A 13,284-nucleotide genomic window follows, 5' to 3' on the forward strand; every position below is an offset into this window, starting at 1 on the left:
GCGGCTCGTACGGGGAGCATGGCAACTGTGGGCAGACGGGGCGGCCGGGGCTCTTTTCTCCGCTCCGGCACGGGGAACGGCTGGGGCTTGGGGAGAGGCTTTTCCGCGCTCCGGCACAGGGAACGGCTGACTACAGTTAGGCTGCTCCTCGGCTGCGGGCAGGGGCGGCTGGGGCTCTTTTCTCTGCGCTGGACCGGCGGCGCCTGACTGCGGGCGGCTCTGCGGGCTGGACGGCCGGTGCGGGAGGCTTCGCAGACTTTTGGGTTTTCCCCCGCCGGCTCCTGGCCGCGGATGGGGCTGGGAAGGGGCTTTTCTGCAGCGAACCGGGGGGGAGACGGGGCGGCATGGGGGGGGGTGGAGCGCGGCGCTCGGGAGTTTTTCTACGGGAACGGGCTCCCTGTTTTTAAGGTGGTCTGGGAGGAAGGAAAGCCACGGAGGTGGCCCTCCACTGCCACATCATAGGACAAACACCCCAAATTTCATTTTTATCAGTGTCTGTCCCTTTGGGGCTGACCCTGCCCGCCAGTAAAACCCTGCGGGCCCCAGAGAACCAGAGGTGCCCTGGGACACTGCAGGGCCTTGTGGAACCAGGGGACCACAGTGACACTGGGGATCTCCTCTTTTCACAACTGTTTGGAAAACTGCAATATCAGTAATTGCTACCATGCCATAGGCTTAAATAATCCACTATGGTCACTAGTGTTAAAAGGATTACTTTGATTTCTCCCTGATAATCTGCATCAATTCCTTCTCCCATGACAGCAACACTTTTCAAGGCCAAGCTCCAGTGAGCAGTTCTCAAACCTCCAGTGTCCTGCAGGAATCTGAGTTCCTATTCCTGTATTGATAACTCTCATTGGCTTCTGATTTATCCTAATTAACACTAATGCATGAAGGTCCAGCCCTGCAGCCTCTGGGGTGGCCCTGTCAGGGGCCATTCACACCCAGAACAATTTCCCCACAAGTCAAAGTCTCCCAGTGCACGGTTGGATTTGCAAATTGGGTGCAGCCGTGCACATCCAGGGGTTTCCATTTCCACACTGGACCCGTTGTTAAGGGGATGGAGAACATCTGTGGGATGGGTTCTCCAGCAGGACAGGTTCCCATCTCCTCGTTGTTTCAACTGCTCTTTCAACTGCCCCTTTGTCTGTTCACTCAATCCTGCAGCTTGTGGATAGTCTGGTACAGGAAAAAGCCAGCAGTCCTAATCACTGTATTTTTCACAGGAACAGACAAAGCATTCCACATCACAGGATGAGCAAACCCCATAAAAATTGCCAATTTCATCCCTTCCTCCTTTATTCGTTGTGTGCAGTCTCACAAAGTTTACCCCTGACATTTGGGTCCTGGCCACTGCTTTTCTGGAGGGTATTTGGTGTTCCATCCCTGAGCAGCCAAAGGTGGCAAATCAGTATTGTCAGCATTAATTCACATTATTATTATTATTTCACATATAAAGATATAGATATAAACAGAGATATAGATATAGCGTGGTGTGAGGCTGGTGGGTTGGAGACAGACACAGGACACAGTGTCTTCTTGAGTTCTGACCAACAGCCACGATTTATTGTTCCAAGCTCCCTTTTATGGTGAGTTTGAATTCCCTGGGCTTGGAAAGACAAACTGGTTGGGAATCTCTGCCCTGCCCAGAGCTCTGGCCAGTGCTGTGTCTGCAGCCAGGGCTTGTATGGGCTTGGCTGAGCTCTTTGTTCCCCCAGGGACTTCTAGAACAAGCCAGGTCAGCCCAGTTGGGTCTGTTCAGATCAGACTCATTATGTCATGACTTCAGAGAGCAGGCTGTGACATCATGAAGTGCGCTGTGAGTTCACAGTGCAGGCGCTGCCATCAAAGATGGAGGCTCTGTTACATCAGAGAGCAGCTCTGTGATGTCTCAGAGAAGGCCGTGTGACATCACGGAGTGGGTTGTGACATCACAGTGCTGACTGTGACATCACAATGAAGGCTATGACATCACAGAGCTGGCTGTGACATCATAGTGTAGCTGTAAGATGTCAGAAAGAGGGCTGTGAGGTCACAGTCTGTGCTCTGACATTACCGGGTGGCACTATGACACCACAGACAGGGCTGTGTGACATCACAGGAAGAGTGTGTGACATCACAGGAAGAGTGCGTGACATCACAGCAGGCTGTGATATCACAGGTGACCGGGTGACATAACAAGGAGTGGTGTGACATCATGGGGGCAGTGTGACATCACAGGGGCTCTCTTCCTGCATTTATCACACTCGTAGGGCCTCTCCCCGGTGTGGATGTTCTGGTGCACGCTCAGGCTGGCTCTGCGACTGAAGCCTTTCCCACATACCCCACACTTGTCCGGCCTTTCCCCAGTGTGGATGTTCTGGTGCTTAATCAGGGTGGCTCTCTGGCTGAAGCTCTTCCCACACTCCCCACACTCGTAGGGCCTTTCCCCAGTGTGGATCCTTCAGTGGCAGATCAGGTTGGAGCTCTGGCTGAAGCTCATCCCACATTCCTCACACTTGTGGGGCCTCTCCCCTGTATGGACACGCAGGTGCCTGACAAGGCTGGAGTTCTCCTTGAAGCCGGTGCCGCAGTGGGGGCAGCGGAAAGGCCTCTCCTCGGTGTGTGGGCGCTGGTGTAGGAGGAGACTGGAGCTGGTCTGAAACCTCTTCCTGCATTTATCACACTCGTAGGGCCTCTCTCCAGTGTGGATGCGCTGGTGGATGATGAGGGTGGAGTTGCACGTGAAGCCTTTCCCACAGTCGGGGCAGTGGAAGGGCCTCTCCCCTGAGTGACTCTGCTGATGTACAAGGAGCTGGGTGCTGGTCAAAAACCCCTTCCCACACTGGGAACACTTGTAGGGCCTCTCCCCAGTGTGGATCTTTTGGTGGAACTTCAGGCTGGCTTTCTGCCTGAAGCCCTTCCCACACTCCCCACACTTGTATGGCCTTTCCCCAGTGTGGATGTTCTGGTGCTCAATTAGGGTGGATCTGTCTCTGAAGCTCTTCCCACATTCCCCACACTTGTAGGGCCGTTCCCCTGTGTGGGTCCTCTGGTGGCTGATCAGGCTGGGCCTCTGGCTGAAGCGCTTTCCACATTCCCCACAGTCATAGGGCCTCTCCCCAGTGTGGATCATCTGGTGGGCAATCAGCTGGCAGCTCTTCCTGAAGCTCTTCCCACACTCCCCACACTCATAGGGCCGTTCATCCGTGTGAATCCTCTGGTGGCGGAGCAGGTGGCACCGCCAGGTGAAGCTCTTCTCACACCCCAAACACTTGTGGGGCTTCTCCCCATCATGGAGCTGCTCATGGACCACCAGCTCTGAGCTCTGGCTCCATCTTTGGCCGCCTTCCCCACACAGGGTGGGTGTTTCAGCCCCGTTCCATTCCTGCGCCGTGGAGCCGCTCAGAACAGTCGCTCCCATGAAGTTCTGCTGCAGGGATTTGTCCTCCCTGGTCTCCAGGCTCAGCTCCTTGTCTGGGGGAGGAAGGACAAGGAGAGGATGGGATTTGCCTCTGTGCCAGAGGGAAGGAGAAGGAGATCCCCCAGTGTGTCCCCAGCAGGACGGTGTCAGCAGTGGGGTTGTCCTGCAGCCGGGGCCAGGCTGGGCTGGGAGATGGAGCAGGAGAAAGGGGGAAAGGGGCACTGACTTCCTGCTCACCCACCTGGGTGTCCTGGGGCATCTTCCTCTTTCTCACAGTCTCCTTCTCTGTCCGGCCAAGGGTTGTGAATGGGAAATCCTGGTTTGGGAAAAAATAAGGGATGAGCACGTTGAGTTTGAAGGTACCTCAGCCCAAGTCCATCTCTAGAATTCACCAGGCACCCGGGCTCCATAAAAACCTCCCAAACACCAAGATTCAGCCCTGAAAAGACTCCCAGGAGTTCCCTGTCTCTGGTCTCTCCCCTTTGGTGTTCAGCGGTTCCCCCTGTCTCAGCTGCTGGGGGTCAGGCTTGTATTTGGGGTCCCCCATCTACTCAGTCCCCCACCCTCCCCAGGCTGCTGGGAGTCCCAGGAACCCAAAAAGCTCCCTCATTTTCCATCTGCCCATTTAGGGATGCTGGGGGATTTTGAGGTCCTGGGGTCCCTTCTCCCCTTATTCTCTGCTTTGGCTGCACGGGGTCCAAGGAGTCCCCCCCTGCCCCTCTCCAGGCTGTTGAAGGTCTCACGAATCGCAGCGCTCTCCCCTCTCTGGGCTCCCCACTTGGGGGTCCTGGGGGACACAGGGCTCTGCTCCTCCAGGCTGCCTCTGCTGGCAGCTGCCACTGGAACACCCCTAAAGTCCCCCCAGGGGGGATTTTCCACTCAGCTTTGGAGTTCTTCATTCTCAAAACATCCCCCCCCCCACAAAAACACAAAAAATAACTCTGGGACCCACAGGATATCTGGGCTGAGCTCCCCCTCCCCGGACACCTGTGGGATAGGGGGATGAGGGACAGGCTTGACCTCGTGGTTCCTTCTCCTATTCTTTATCTTGCTTTGTCCACCCCCTTCTTCTTCCTCCCACTCCCCCTCTTCCAGCCCTCCTCTTCCTCCTCCCTAATCCCACCTCCTTTTCCTACTTCCACCCCTTCTCCTGCTCCTTCTTCATCCCTCCATTTCTACCCCTCCTCCTCCTCCCCCAGGAGCAGGCACACCCCGGGTGCCCCGTTCCCCAAGCCCTGGCAGCCCGCGGGAGGAGCGGGGATGGAGCCGGGACAGGTCGGGATGGGCAGCGCGGGGCTCTCGGCTGCTCCCACCCGCTGGGGGTGGGGGAATCCAGACTGGGGAAAAGGAGAGGGAAACTGGGAAAACTGGGGGCTGCAGATCCACACTGGGCCTTGCTGGGGATCCTGGCTGGGGACTTCCAGCCCTTGGGGCTCCTCTCAGGAGATACGGGATGGGGGAATGCAGAGAGGGCTGGGGGATGCCAGGAGTGCCATCACTGGGAGTGACTGGGCTGTACTGGGGTAACTGGAACCTTACTGGGCCAGCTGGGAGTGACTGGGAATGACTACAAGCATGCTGAGGGAACTGCGGTATACTGGCAATGTCTGTGACCATACTGGTGTGACTGGAACTACACTAGGAACAACTGGGACCATGCTGGGGGAAACCTGGAACCACTCTGGGGGCAACTGGGGGTGGCTGGGTCTGCACTGGGGAACCTGGACATGACTGGGACCATGCTGGGGGGGACTGGGATCACCTAAGGACTGACTGGGACTGTACCAGGGGCAACTGGGTGCAACTTGGATCACACTGGGAGCAACAGGGAGCAACTGGAACCATGCTGGGGACAACTGGGATCCTACTGGGATCACAGTGGAAGCAGCTGGGCCATGCTGGGGGGACTGGGATCATACTGGCAGCAACTGGGACTGCACTGAGAGTGACTGGGAGTGTTTATGAGCAACTGGGATCAGGCTGGAAGCAACTCTGGGCAACTGGGAGTGACTGGGAACATGCTGGCAGCAACTGGGATATACTGGGAGAGACTGGCTGGGCCCACACTGGAGGATAATGGGAGCAGCTGTGCCCATGTCGGGGTGATACTGGGATCCTATTGGAACTGACTGGGATCATACTGGGAGTGACTGGAAGGTGCTGGCATCGACTGGAACCATCCTGGGAGTGACTATGGGTCCTGCTGGGATGATCCTGGGAGCCACTGGGATTACACTGGGTATGAATGGATCCTGACTGGGGGTTACTGGGCCCATATTGGGAGGAAAATGCGGACACATTGGGAGCAACTGGAATCAACTGGAAGGTACTGGGATCACGCAGAGGGGACTGAGATACCATCTGGGATCATACTGGGAGCAGATGGGACTATACTTTGGGCAACTGCCAGAAACTGGGATCATGCTGGAGGTAACTGGGAGTAACTGGGAAAGACTGGCATCATTCTGAGGGAACTGGAGCCTTACTGGGGCAACTGGGAGTGACTGGGAATAACCATGAGCATGCTGATTGCTACTAGGTTATACTGGGAGTGTCTGGAACAATACTGGGGAGACTGGAACAACACCGGGAACAGCCAGGACCATCCTGGGAATAACTGGGACCACGCCACAGGACACTGGGAGTGACTGGATCTACACTGGGGGCAAGTGAACCACGCTGAGGTAACTGCGAGTGCCTGGGAACGATTATGAGAATGTTCAGGGCAACTGGGATACACTGGGAGTGTCTGAGACCATGCAAGTGCTGACTGGTACCAAACTGGGAGAAAGTGTGGGGGGGAACTGGGACCACGCTGGGGGCAACTGGGACCAAGTGTGAATGACTGGGGCTCTGCTGGGAGAAGCTGGGATCATCCTGTGAGTGACTAGGACTATGCTAGGGGCAACCGGGAGAACTGGAAAGACACAGGACAAAAGCAGGAGGAAATGGGAGCAATTGGGACTGTTATAAATGTATATTATAAAGTTGGCTTTTTGCAAGATGTGTGCTATATGATTAATAACATTCCAGTAAGGATATAAGTTTCCTATTTCTGCTATTAGTAAAGAAAACTAGGCATAGTGGTAGTAGTTGATATAAGTATGCTTAAACTGTCTATTTAGTCAAGATAACATCCAATAAACATGTAAAGAAGATTCTGCTACCGATACACCAACTATCAGCATCTCCCACCTGAAGAAAGGATGGACCAAGGCCCAAGCTGGAGGCGATAATGAAGACACAGCCACGAAACACGTGTGCTCTACAAAGGCGGAGCCAAGGACGGACCACGCAAAACAGTTCCTAAAATACAGAAATTAGTTTATGGAAGAATATGAATATGCACAATCTAATGCAAGAGAAAGGGTATTTAAAGAATGTCTCTGACATAGCAAAGTGTGGAGTTGGCTGAATGCCAAGTCACCAGGCCAGCTGTACTTTGCTTTTTTTTCTAACTCCTAATTTTTTTTTTTTTTTTTTTCATTAAACCTATTTCTTAAAATTTACCAAAAAAGTGAACCTCGTTTTTCACAGGACCATGCGGAGGGCAAACTGCATCATAACAGGGAATAACTGGGAATGACTGGACTCATACTGGGACCAACAGGGAACAGGGAGAGAGTGAGGGGAAGTAACCAGGTTCATACTGGGAATGTCGAGGAAACTGGAACCACGGGCTGGGGAAACTGGAACCACGGGCTGGGGACACTGGGCTCATACTGGAGCAGCCATTGCCAGCACCGGGACCCTCGAACCCCTTTCCCGCCCGTCCAGCCACCAACGGGGTCCCGGCAATCCCAGGGGTCCCCGCCTTGCCCTTCTGGGGCTCTCCTCTCTCTGGGGTCCCGCTCAGGGAAGCCGCGGCTCTCCCGGGCTCCCCAAACCCGGTGTCTCCCCGGCCCCGCCGGTCCCGCGCGCTCCCCACGTGGCCCCCACAGAGCTCGGAGGGCCCGGCCCGGGAAGCCCAACCCCCACACAGGGGGGACCCGCATCCCCCCGCCCCCGCCGGGGCTCTGCCGACACCGGGACACCCCAAAAACACCTCCCGGGGAGCCCCCGATGTCCCCCCGAGCGGCATCTGCGCCTCGCCTTTGGAGCCCCGCGAGCTCCAAACATCCCCCCAAAATACCCCAAACCCAGGGACCCCAAACCCGGGATATTTGGGGCGAGCTCCCCCTCCCCGGGCACCTGCGGGATGGGGGGCGATGATCCCGGCGCTGCCGCCAGTTCAGGCAGCGCTGGAGCCGCCGCTCCCTCCGCTCGTCTTCTCCTCCCGCTCCTGCGGCCGCTGCGCCTCTTCCTCCCTCCCTCCTCCTCCTCCCCCGGGCCCGGCCCCGGACTGGGAGGGCGGGGCCAAAAACAGGGCGGGAACTCGGAGGGGAAAGGGGCGGGGTCAGGGACAGGGCGGGAATCATGAGGGGAAAGGGGCGTGGCCAAGGGCACGCGCGGTCCTAAAACCGCCCGGTTTGAATCAAAATCACCAGAACGGGCCGAAAATCAACCGTAACTTCACCAGGTTTTGCCGAAAATCACCCAAATGGGCCAAAAATCTCCGGGACCGGGACTAACAGCGGGATCAGCACCGAAACCCGCACCGGCACCAAGGCTGAGACCGACACCGCAACTGAGACCGGCCCCGCACAGGCCCCGGCACTGGGACCGAGACCGAGACCAAAACCGGCACCAGAACTGGAACCGGGACCAAGACAGAGAAATTCCCTGGGAAAAGAATTTCAGAAAACCAAAATATTCCTGGCACGAAGCCAGGGCTACAATCCCTCTTGGCTTCTGGAGTGCAAAGAGAGGGAGAAGAGAAAAATATTAAGGTCAAATCAAAAGGATAACGGGCAAGGTGAGTTCCCAACACAGAACACGGGGAATGTGGGTCACCAGGGCTCGTGATGGTCCCTTAACTGATCCCAGAGTGCAACAAACAACACAGAGGGGATTTCAGTGTTCATCACAACAAATGCACTTTGATTAGTGCCATCAGCAAATGCCATAGAAGGATCTGAAGGGAAATAAAGGACAGAGAGAAAAGAGAAAGAGGGGGTGGGAAACAGCTGCCAAGGGAGAGACAAAGTCCTCGTGGCCCGGCCAATAGATCCGTCTTCTTCCGTGGGGAGATCTCAAAAGTCTTTGCTTAACTCAGGGATCCTTACAGCCCTTTCCAAAGTGACAGGCAGTTGGCCAAAGGGTGGGGAGATCGTTATGGTGTGTTGGTTTTGAGAGAACTGAGAACAGGTCAGCCCTCAGCAAGTGCAGTCAATTCACCGTGACTTGCCCATTGTTTCTGCTCAGGCTCTGATGTTCCCATGGAAATGCTGCCAGGTTTTTCCATTGAACAGACCTGCAGGCAACACCTGGCAAACGTCCCACCTCAGCCAGGCCACAACTCCTGTGTTGGGGTTTTAGAGTCCTTTAGGTGTTTCAGTCTCTGTCCTTGAGGATGGTGGTGAGGCAGATGAGGATCTTCAGACCGTCTCTTACACCTCCCTATGGAGCCCCAGAGTCTGACGGAAACCCAGAGAGCCTGATCCCAGCCCTGGATCTGCAGGGATGCACATCCCAGCGCCCCGGATCCCAGCCCAGCCCCACGGATCCCCCCTCCAGTGCCACAGTTGCCATCCCAGCCCCACAGATGCCCCAGCCCCGGCTCCCCGGGCTGAGCCCCGCTCTGGCTGTGCCGCTCCTGCAGCACCTGCAGCTCCCTGGTGGCCCCGTGCCGGTGCCGCTCGTTGTGCCGGCTCCGGCCATCCCAAAATCCCGGCTCGGCTCCGGCCGCCATCCCCGGCGGCTGCGGCTCCGCCCGGCCCCGCTGGCGGTGGCGGCTGGAAGGGGATCCCAGCCAGGGACCCCACGGACACGAACGGGGGGAAGCCCGGGCCGGGCTCCGACAGCGCCACGGGCAGGGACCGCAGGGAGAGGAGACCTGGGGGGACACGGAGATCTGGGGGCTGGGGGGCCATGGCTGAAGGAAAGGGGTGACTGGGAGGGCTGGGAAGGGGCTTTGGGTGTTCCAGGATTGCGAAAACGGGGCTCTGAGGGGTGGGAGAGGCGGGATGGCCGGGAAAGGGGTGCAGGGGCTGTCGGTGCCGGATAAGGGGGTGCGGAGTGGAACCCATGCCCGGGAATGGGGTTCGGGGGGATCGCGGCGCCCAGGAATGGGGCTTTAGGGGCTCCCCGGTGCTCCGGAATGGGTGAGCAAAGAGTCCCGGTGCCGGGGGTCCCCCTGAGCTCTGGTCGCCCTCCCCTGTTCCCCCAGGAGCGCCCCCAGCCCCAGCGCTGGAGCCATCGCGCGGCTCCGCTGCGGCCCCGCCCACAGCCCCGGGCCCGCCATTGGTGCGGCCAATGGGAGGTGGCGTGTGAAGTGACGTCACCGGGCGCCGGGCAGATCCCGCCGGCGCAGGGCGGGGAAGGCGGAAGCCAAAGTGCCCGAGGGAGCGCGGGGGGAGGGCACGGGGCAATTCCCGGGAATTCCCCGCGATCCCTCCTGGCATCCCCCGGGACCCTCCTCGGCCACGCCCTGCGGGACCCCCGGGCCGGGCTGTGCTGAACTCCCGGGCCCTGCGCTCCAGCTCTGCCCGGAACCCGCTGCCTTCGGCCCAAAGCGGGGGAAGCCCCGCCATCCGCGGATCCATTTTTTCCTGCGGCTGCGGGTCCCGCCCCCGGCGGAGCAGGACTGGGCGCTGAGACTGTGATCCCTGATTGCCAATCTCCTTCTCTGCCTCTCTCCTGTTCTCTCCCTTTCCTCCGGCTGATAATCAGTCCCAGAGCGGCTGGAGAGCCCCGTGCCCAGGTCGGGTTTCCCAGGAAAGGGAGGCCTGGGGGTGAGGTGCCCCGGGCTGGCCGGGAATGGGGGTCCGGGGGTCCCCGGGCTGACGGGAACAGGGGATCCAGGGGCTGGGAGAGGAGGATCCCCGGGCAAGGGGGTGCAGGGGGGTGTGGGTGCACGATAAGGGGGTGCAGGGGTTCCCGGAGCTGGGGAAGGAGATGGGGGGGGGGGGGGGGGGTCCCAGTGCCCCGGAATGGGGATTCAGGGGGTGCCAGGAGGGATCCCCAAAGCCCCTCCCAGGGGGGAGCAGGAGCTGGGTCAGGAGCTCTGGGGAGAGAATCACCAAATCACAGAATGAAAAGGTTGGAAGAGACCTCCAAGATCATCAAGTCCAACCCAGCCCTAACACCTCAAACTAAACCACAGCACCAAGTGCCACATCCAGTCCTTCTTTAAACACATCCAGGGATGGTGACTGCACCACCTCCCTGGGCTGACCATTCCAATACTTTATCACCCTTTCTGTAAAAACCTTTTTCCTAATATCCAGTTTATATTTCCCTTGGCACAGATTGAGACTGTGTCCTCCTGTTCTGGCAGTTGCTGCCTGCAGAAAGAGACCAACCCCCACCTGACCACAGCCTCCTTTCAGGAAGTTGTGTGACAGAGTGATAAGGTCACCTCTGGGTCTCCTTTTCTCCAGGCTAAACAACCCCGGCTCCCTCAGCTGTTCCTCACAGGGTTTGTGTTCCAGGCCCCTCACCAGCCTCGTGGCCTCCTCTGGACCCACTCAAGTGTCTCAACGTCCTTCCTAAACTGAGGGGCCAGAGCTGGACACAGCACTCAAGGTGTGGCCTGACCAGGGCTGAGTACAGGGGAAGAATGACCTCCCTGCTTGTGCAGGACTCAGCACTTGAATGTATTAAACCTTATCCTGTTGGACTCTGCCCATCCATCCAAGCCTTCCAGGTCTCTCTGCAGAGCCCTCCTCCCTTCCAACAGCCCGACACACGCTCCCAGGTTAGTGTCACCTGCAAATTTACTAATGAAAGCCTCAATAGCCTCATCCATGTCATCAATACAAATCTTGAAGAGAGCTGGCCCCAGCACAGACCCCTGAGGAACACCCCTGGTGACTGTCCCCAGCTGGATGCAGCCCCGTTCCCCACCACTCTCTGGGCTGGGCCATGCAGCCAGTTCCTAACCCAGCAAAGAGTGCTCCTGTCCAAGCCCCGGGCTGCCAGCTTTTCCAGGAGTGTGCTGTGGGAGGAAAGGGGGTGACCCCGGCCTGGGGGGACATGGGGGAGTCACACACACTCCAAGGGGGGGACATGACCCCTGGGGAAACGGCGGCAGCTGCTGGGAAGAGACCGGGATGGACTGGGACAGGCTGGGCTGGACTGGGATCCCGACATATACTGGGATACAGTGGGCCCAGGACTGGGACTCCGTGGGAGCAGGATCAGAGCACCCTGGGACCCAGCAGAACCAGAACTGGGGCAACAGGGATCATAGTGGCAGCAGCTGGGATATACAGGGAGTGACTGCAATCATGCTGGAATTGACTGGGAGTGGCTGTGTGCAACTGGAATCCTGTTGGAAGCTACTGGGAGCAGCAGGGAGTGAGTGAAAGCACACTGGGGGACACTGGGATATACTGGGAGAGACTGGGAGTGACTGGGATCAGAGAGGAACCATAAAGAAAGTTACTGGAATAATACTGGGAGTTATCTGGGAGTGACTGGGATTGTCCTGGGAGTGACTGGAACCACAGTGGGTGACTGGGGGCAACTGGGACCGTGCTGGGGGCAAATGGCATTGTACTGAGAGTGACTGGGTTTGTACTGGAACCATACTGGGAAGGACTGGAGCCAGAGTGGCAGTGGCTGAGATGATACTGGGGGTGACTGGAACTGTACTGGGAGCAGCTGGAACCATATTAGGAGTGAATGGGAACACCTGGGACCATGCTGAGATCACAGTGGGATCCTACTGGGAGTGACTGGAATCAAACTGGAATCATGGTGAGTGTAACTGAAAGTGACTGGGATCGTACTGGGAGTGACTGGGAGCCACAGGGCCCATGCTGGGAGTGACCTGGGCCCCTCCCCCGAGTGGAACTGGGGGAACTGGCCCAGCTGGGGCTGAGGGTTGTTCTCCCCCAGGGCTGCCCCGGGTCCTGCTGCCACCGCCGGCCCCACAGAGAAACAGGGGACAGGGGACAGCCGAGGGACAGGGGACAGTTGAGGGACAGGGGACAACTGAGGGACGCGGGAGAGCTGAGGGACAGGGCACAGCTAAGGGACAGGGGACAGCTGAGGGACAAGGGACAGCTGAGGGACAGGGGACAGCCAGGGAACACGGCCTGGCCAAGGGACACTGAGCTCCAGCACTCTGGGCTCCTGTGCCCGGGCTGTTGCCCTTGGGCTCCCAGCACAGGCCAAGGGGGGACAATCCCCTCCAGAAACTGTTATTTGCTCTAAGCTTTGCTCTGGAACATTCCCAAGGAGCCACCTGCAGGGGCTGGAGCCCGGCCGGGTGACCGGGGCCACCAAAGCCACTCGGGCAGTGCCCTCCTGCCCCAGGCAGGGCAGAGAACACCCAAGGAAAGGCTCGTGCTGGGCTCAGGGCAGGGACAGGGCACTCCCCTGGCACTGCCACGGGCACAACAGAGCCGGCCTGGGGAAAGGATTGGGATTTATGTCCCATGGAATCCCAGCAGGGATTACTTCTCATTTCACTGCTGTCATTTCATTGATCATCAATTCCAATAATTTCCCCATGGAATTCCCATGGCAGTGGATTGGAGGGGAGATCCATCCATGGAATTCTCACCTGACTGGAATGAGACTGAGATCCAGCCATGGAAATTCCATGGGAATTTCTGCATTCCCAAGTCCCCCATGTCAGAATTCCAACATTCCCACAGGAATTCCCCTCCCTCTCTCACACCCACCCTTGTGCTCCAGAGCCTCCCGACCACATCTGATGTATTTTGGGAGCCCTTCCACACCAGAGTGTCCCAGGTAATGCTTCATCTGCTCCACCATGATCCCTTTGGATTCCCAGCACCTCTGGGTGATCCAGGTGGCACCACGGGACA

General features: G+C 57.9%; 1 protein-coding gene and 1 pseudogene across 4 annotated transcripts in view; both read right to left on the reverse strand.

The window, feature by feature from the left end:
- The window catches only part of LOC310918360 (olfactory receptor 14J1-like), a 537,521-nt pseudogene that overhangs the window by 74,566 nt on the left and 449,671 nt on the right, over positions 1-13,284 (reverse strand). The gene's annotated exons all lie outside the window — the stretch shown is intronic.
- LOC310918358 (uncharacterized protein) lies at positions 1,917-7,735 on the reverse strand. 3 transcript variants are annotated; one of them, XM_083877213.1, is made up of 4 exons: positions 7,595-7,735; positions 6,599-6,709; positions 3,645-3,719; positions 2,434-3,456 (listed from the first exon to the last, which is right to left on the reverse strand). In XM_083877213.1, the coding sequence occupies exon 4, from the start codon at positions 3,401-3,403 to the stop codon at positions 2,444-2,446; it is 960 nt and encodes a 319-aa protein (XP_083733339.1). In that variant the 5' UTR covers positions 3,404-3,456; positions 3,645-3,719; positions 6,599-6,709; positions 7,595-7,735; the 3' UTR covers positions 2,434-2,443. The 3 variants fall into 3 exon arrangements, with proteins under 3 accessions (XP_083733337.1, XP_083733339.1, XP_083733338.1); XM_083877212.1 differs by lacking the exon at positions 6,599-6,709 and having other exon boundaries at positions 7,595-7,729; XM_083877211.1 differs by lacking the exons at positions 6,599-6,709; positions 7,595-7,735 and having other exon boundaries at positions 1,917-3,456; positions 3,645-3,948.

Source organism: Zosterops lateralis, assembly GCF_965231275.1.
Source record: "Zosterops lateralis genome assembly, chromosome: 23".
In the NCBI taxonomy this organism is placed as follows: Eukaryota; Metazoa; Chordata; class Aves; order Passeriformes; family Zosteropidae; genus Zosterops; species Zosterops lateralis.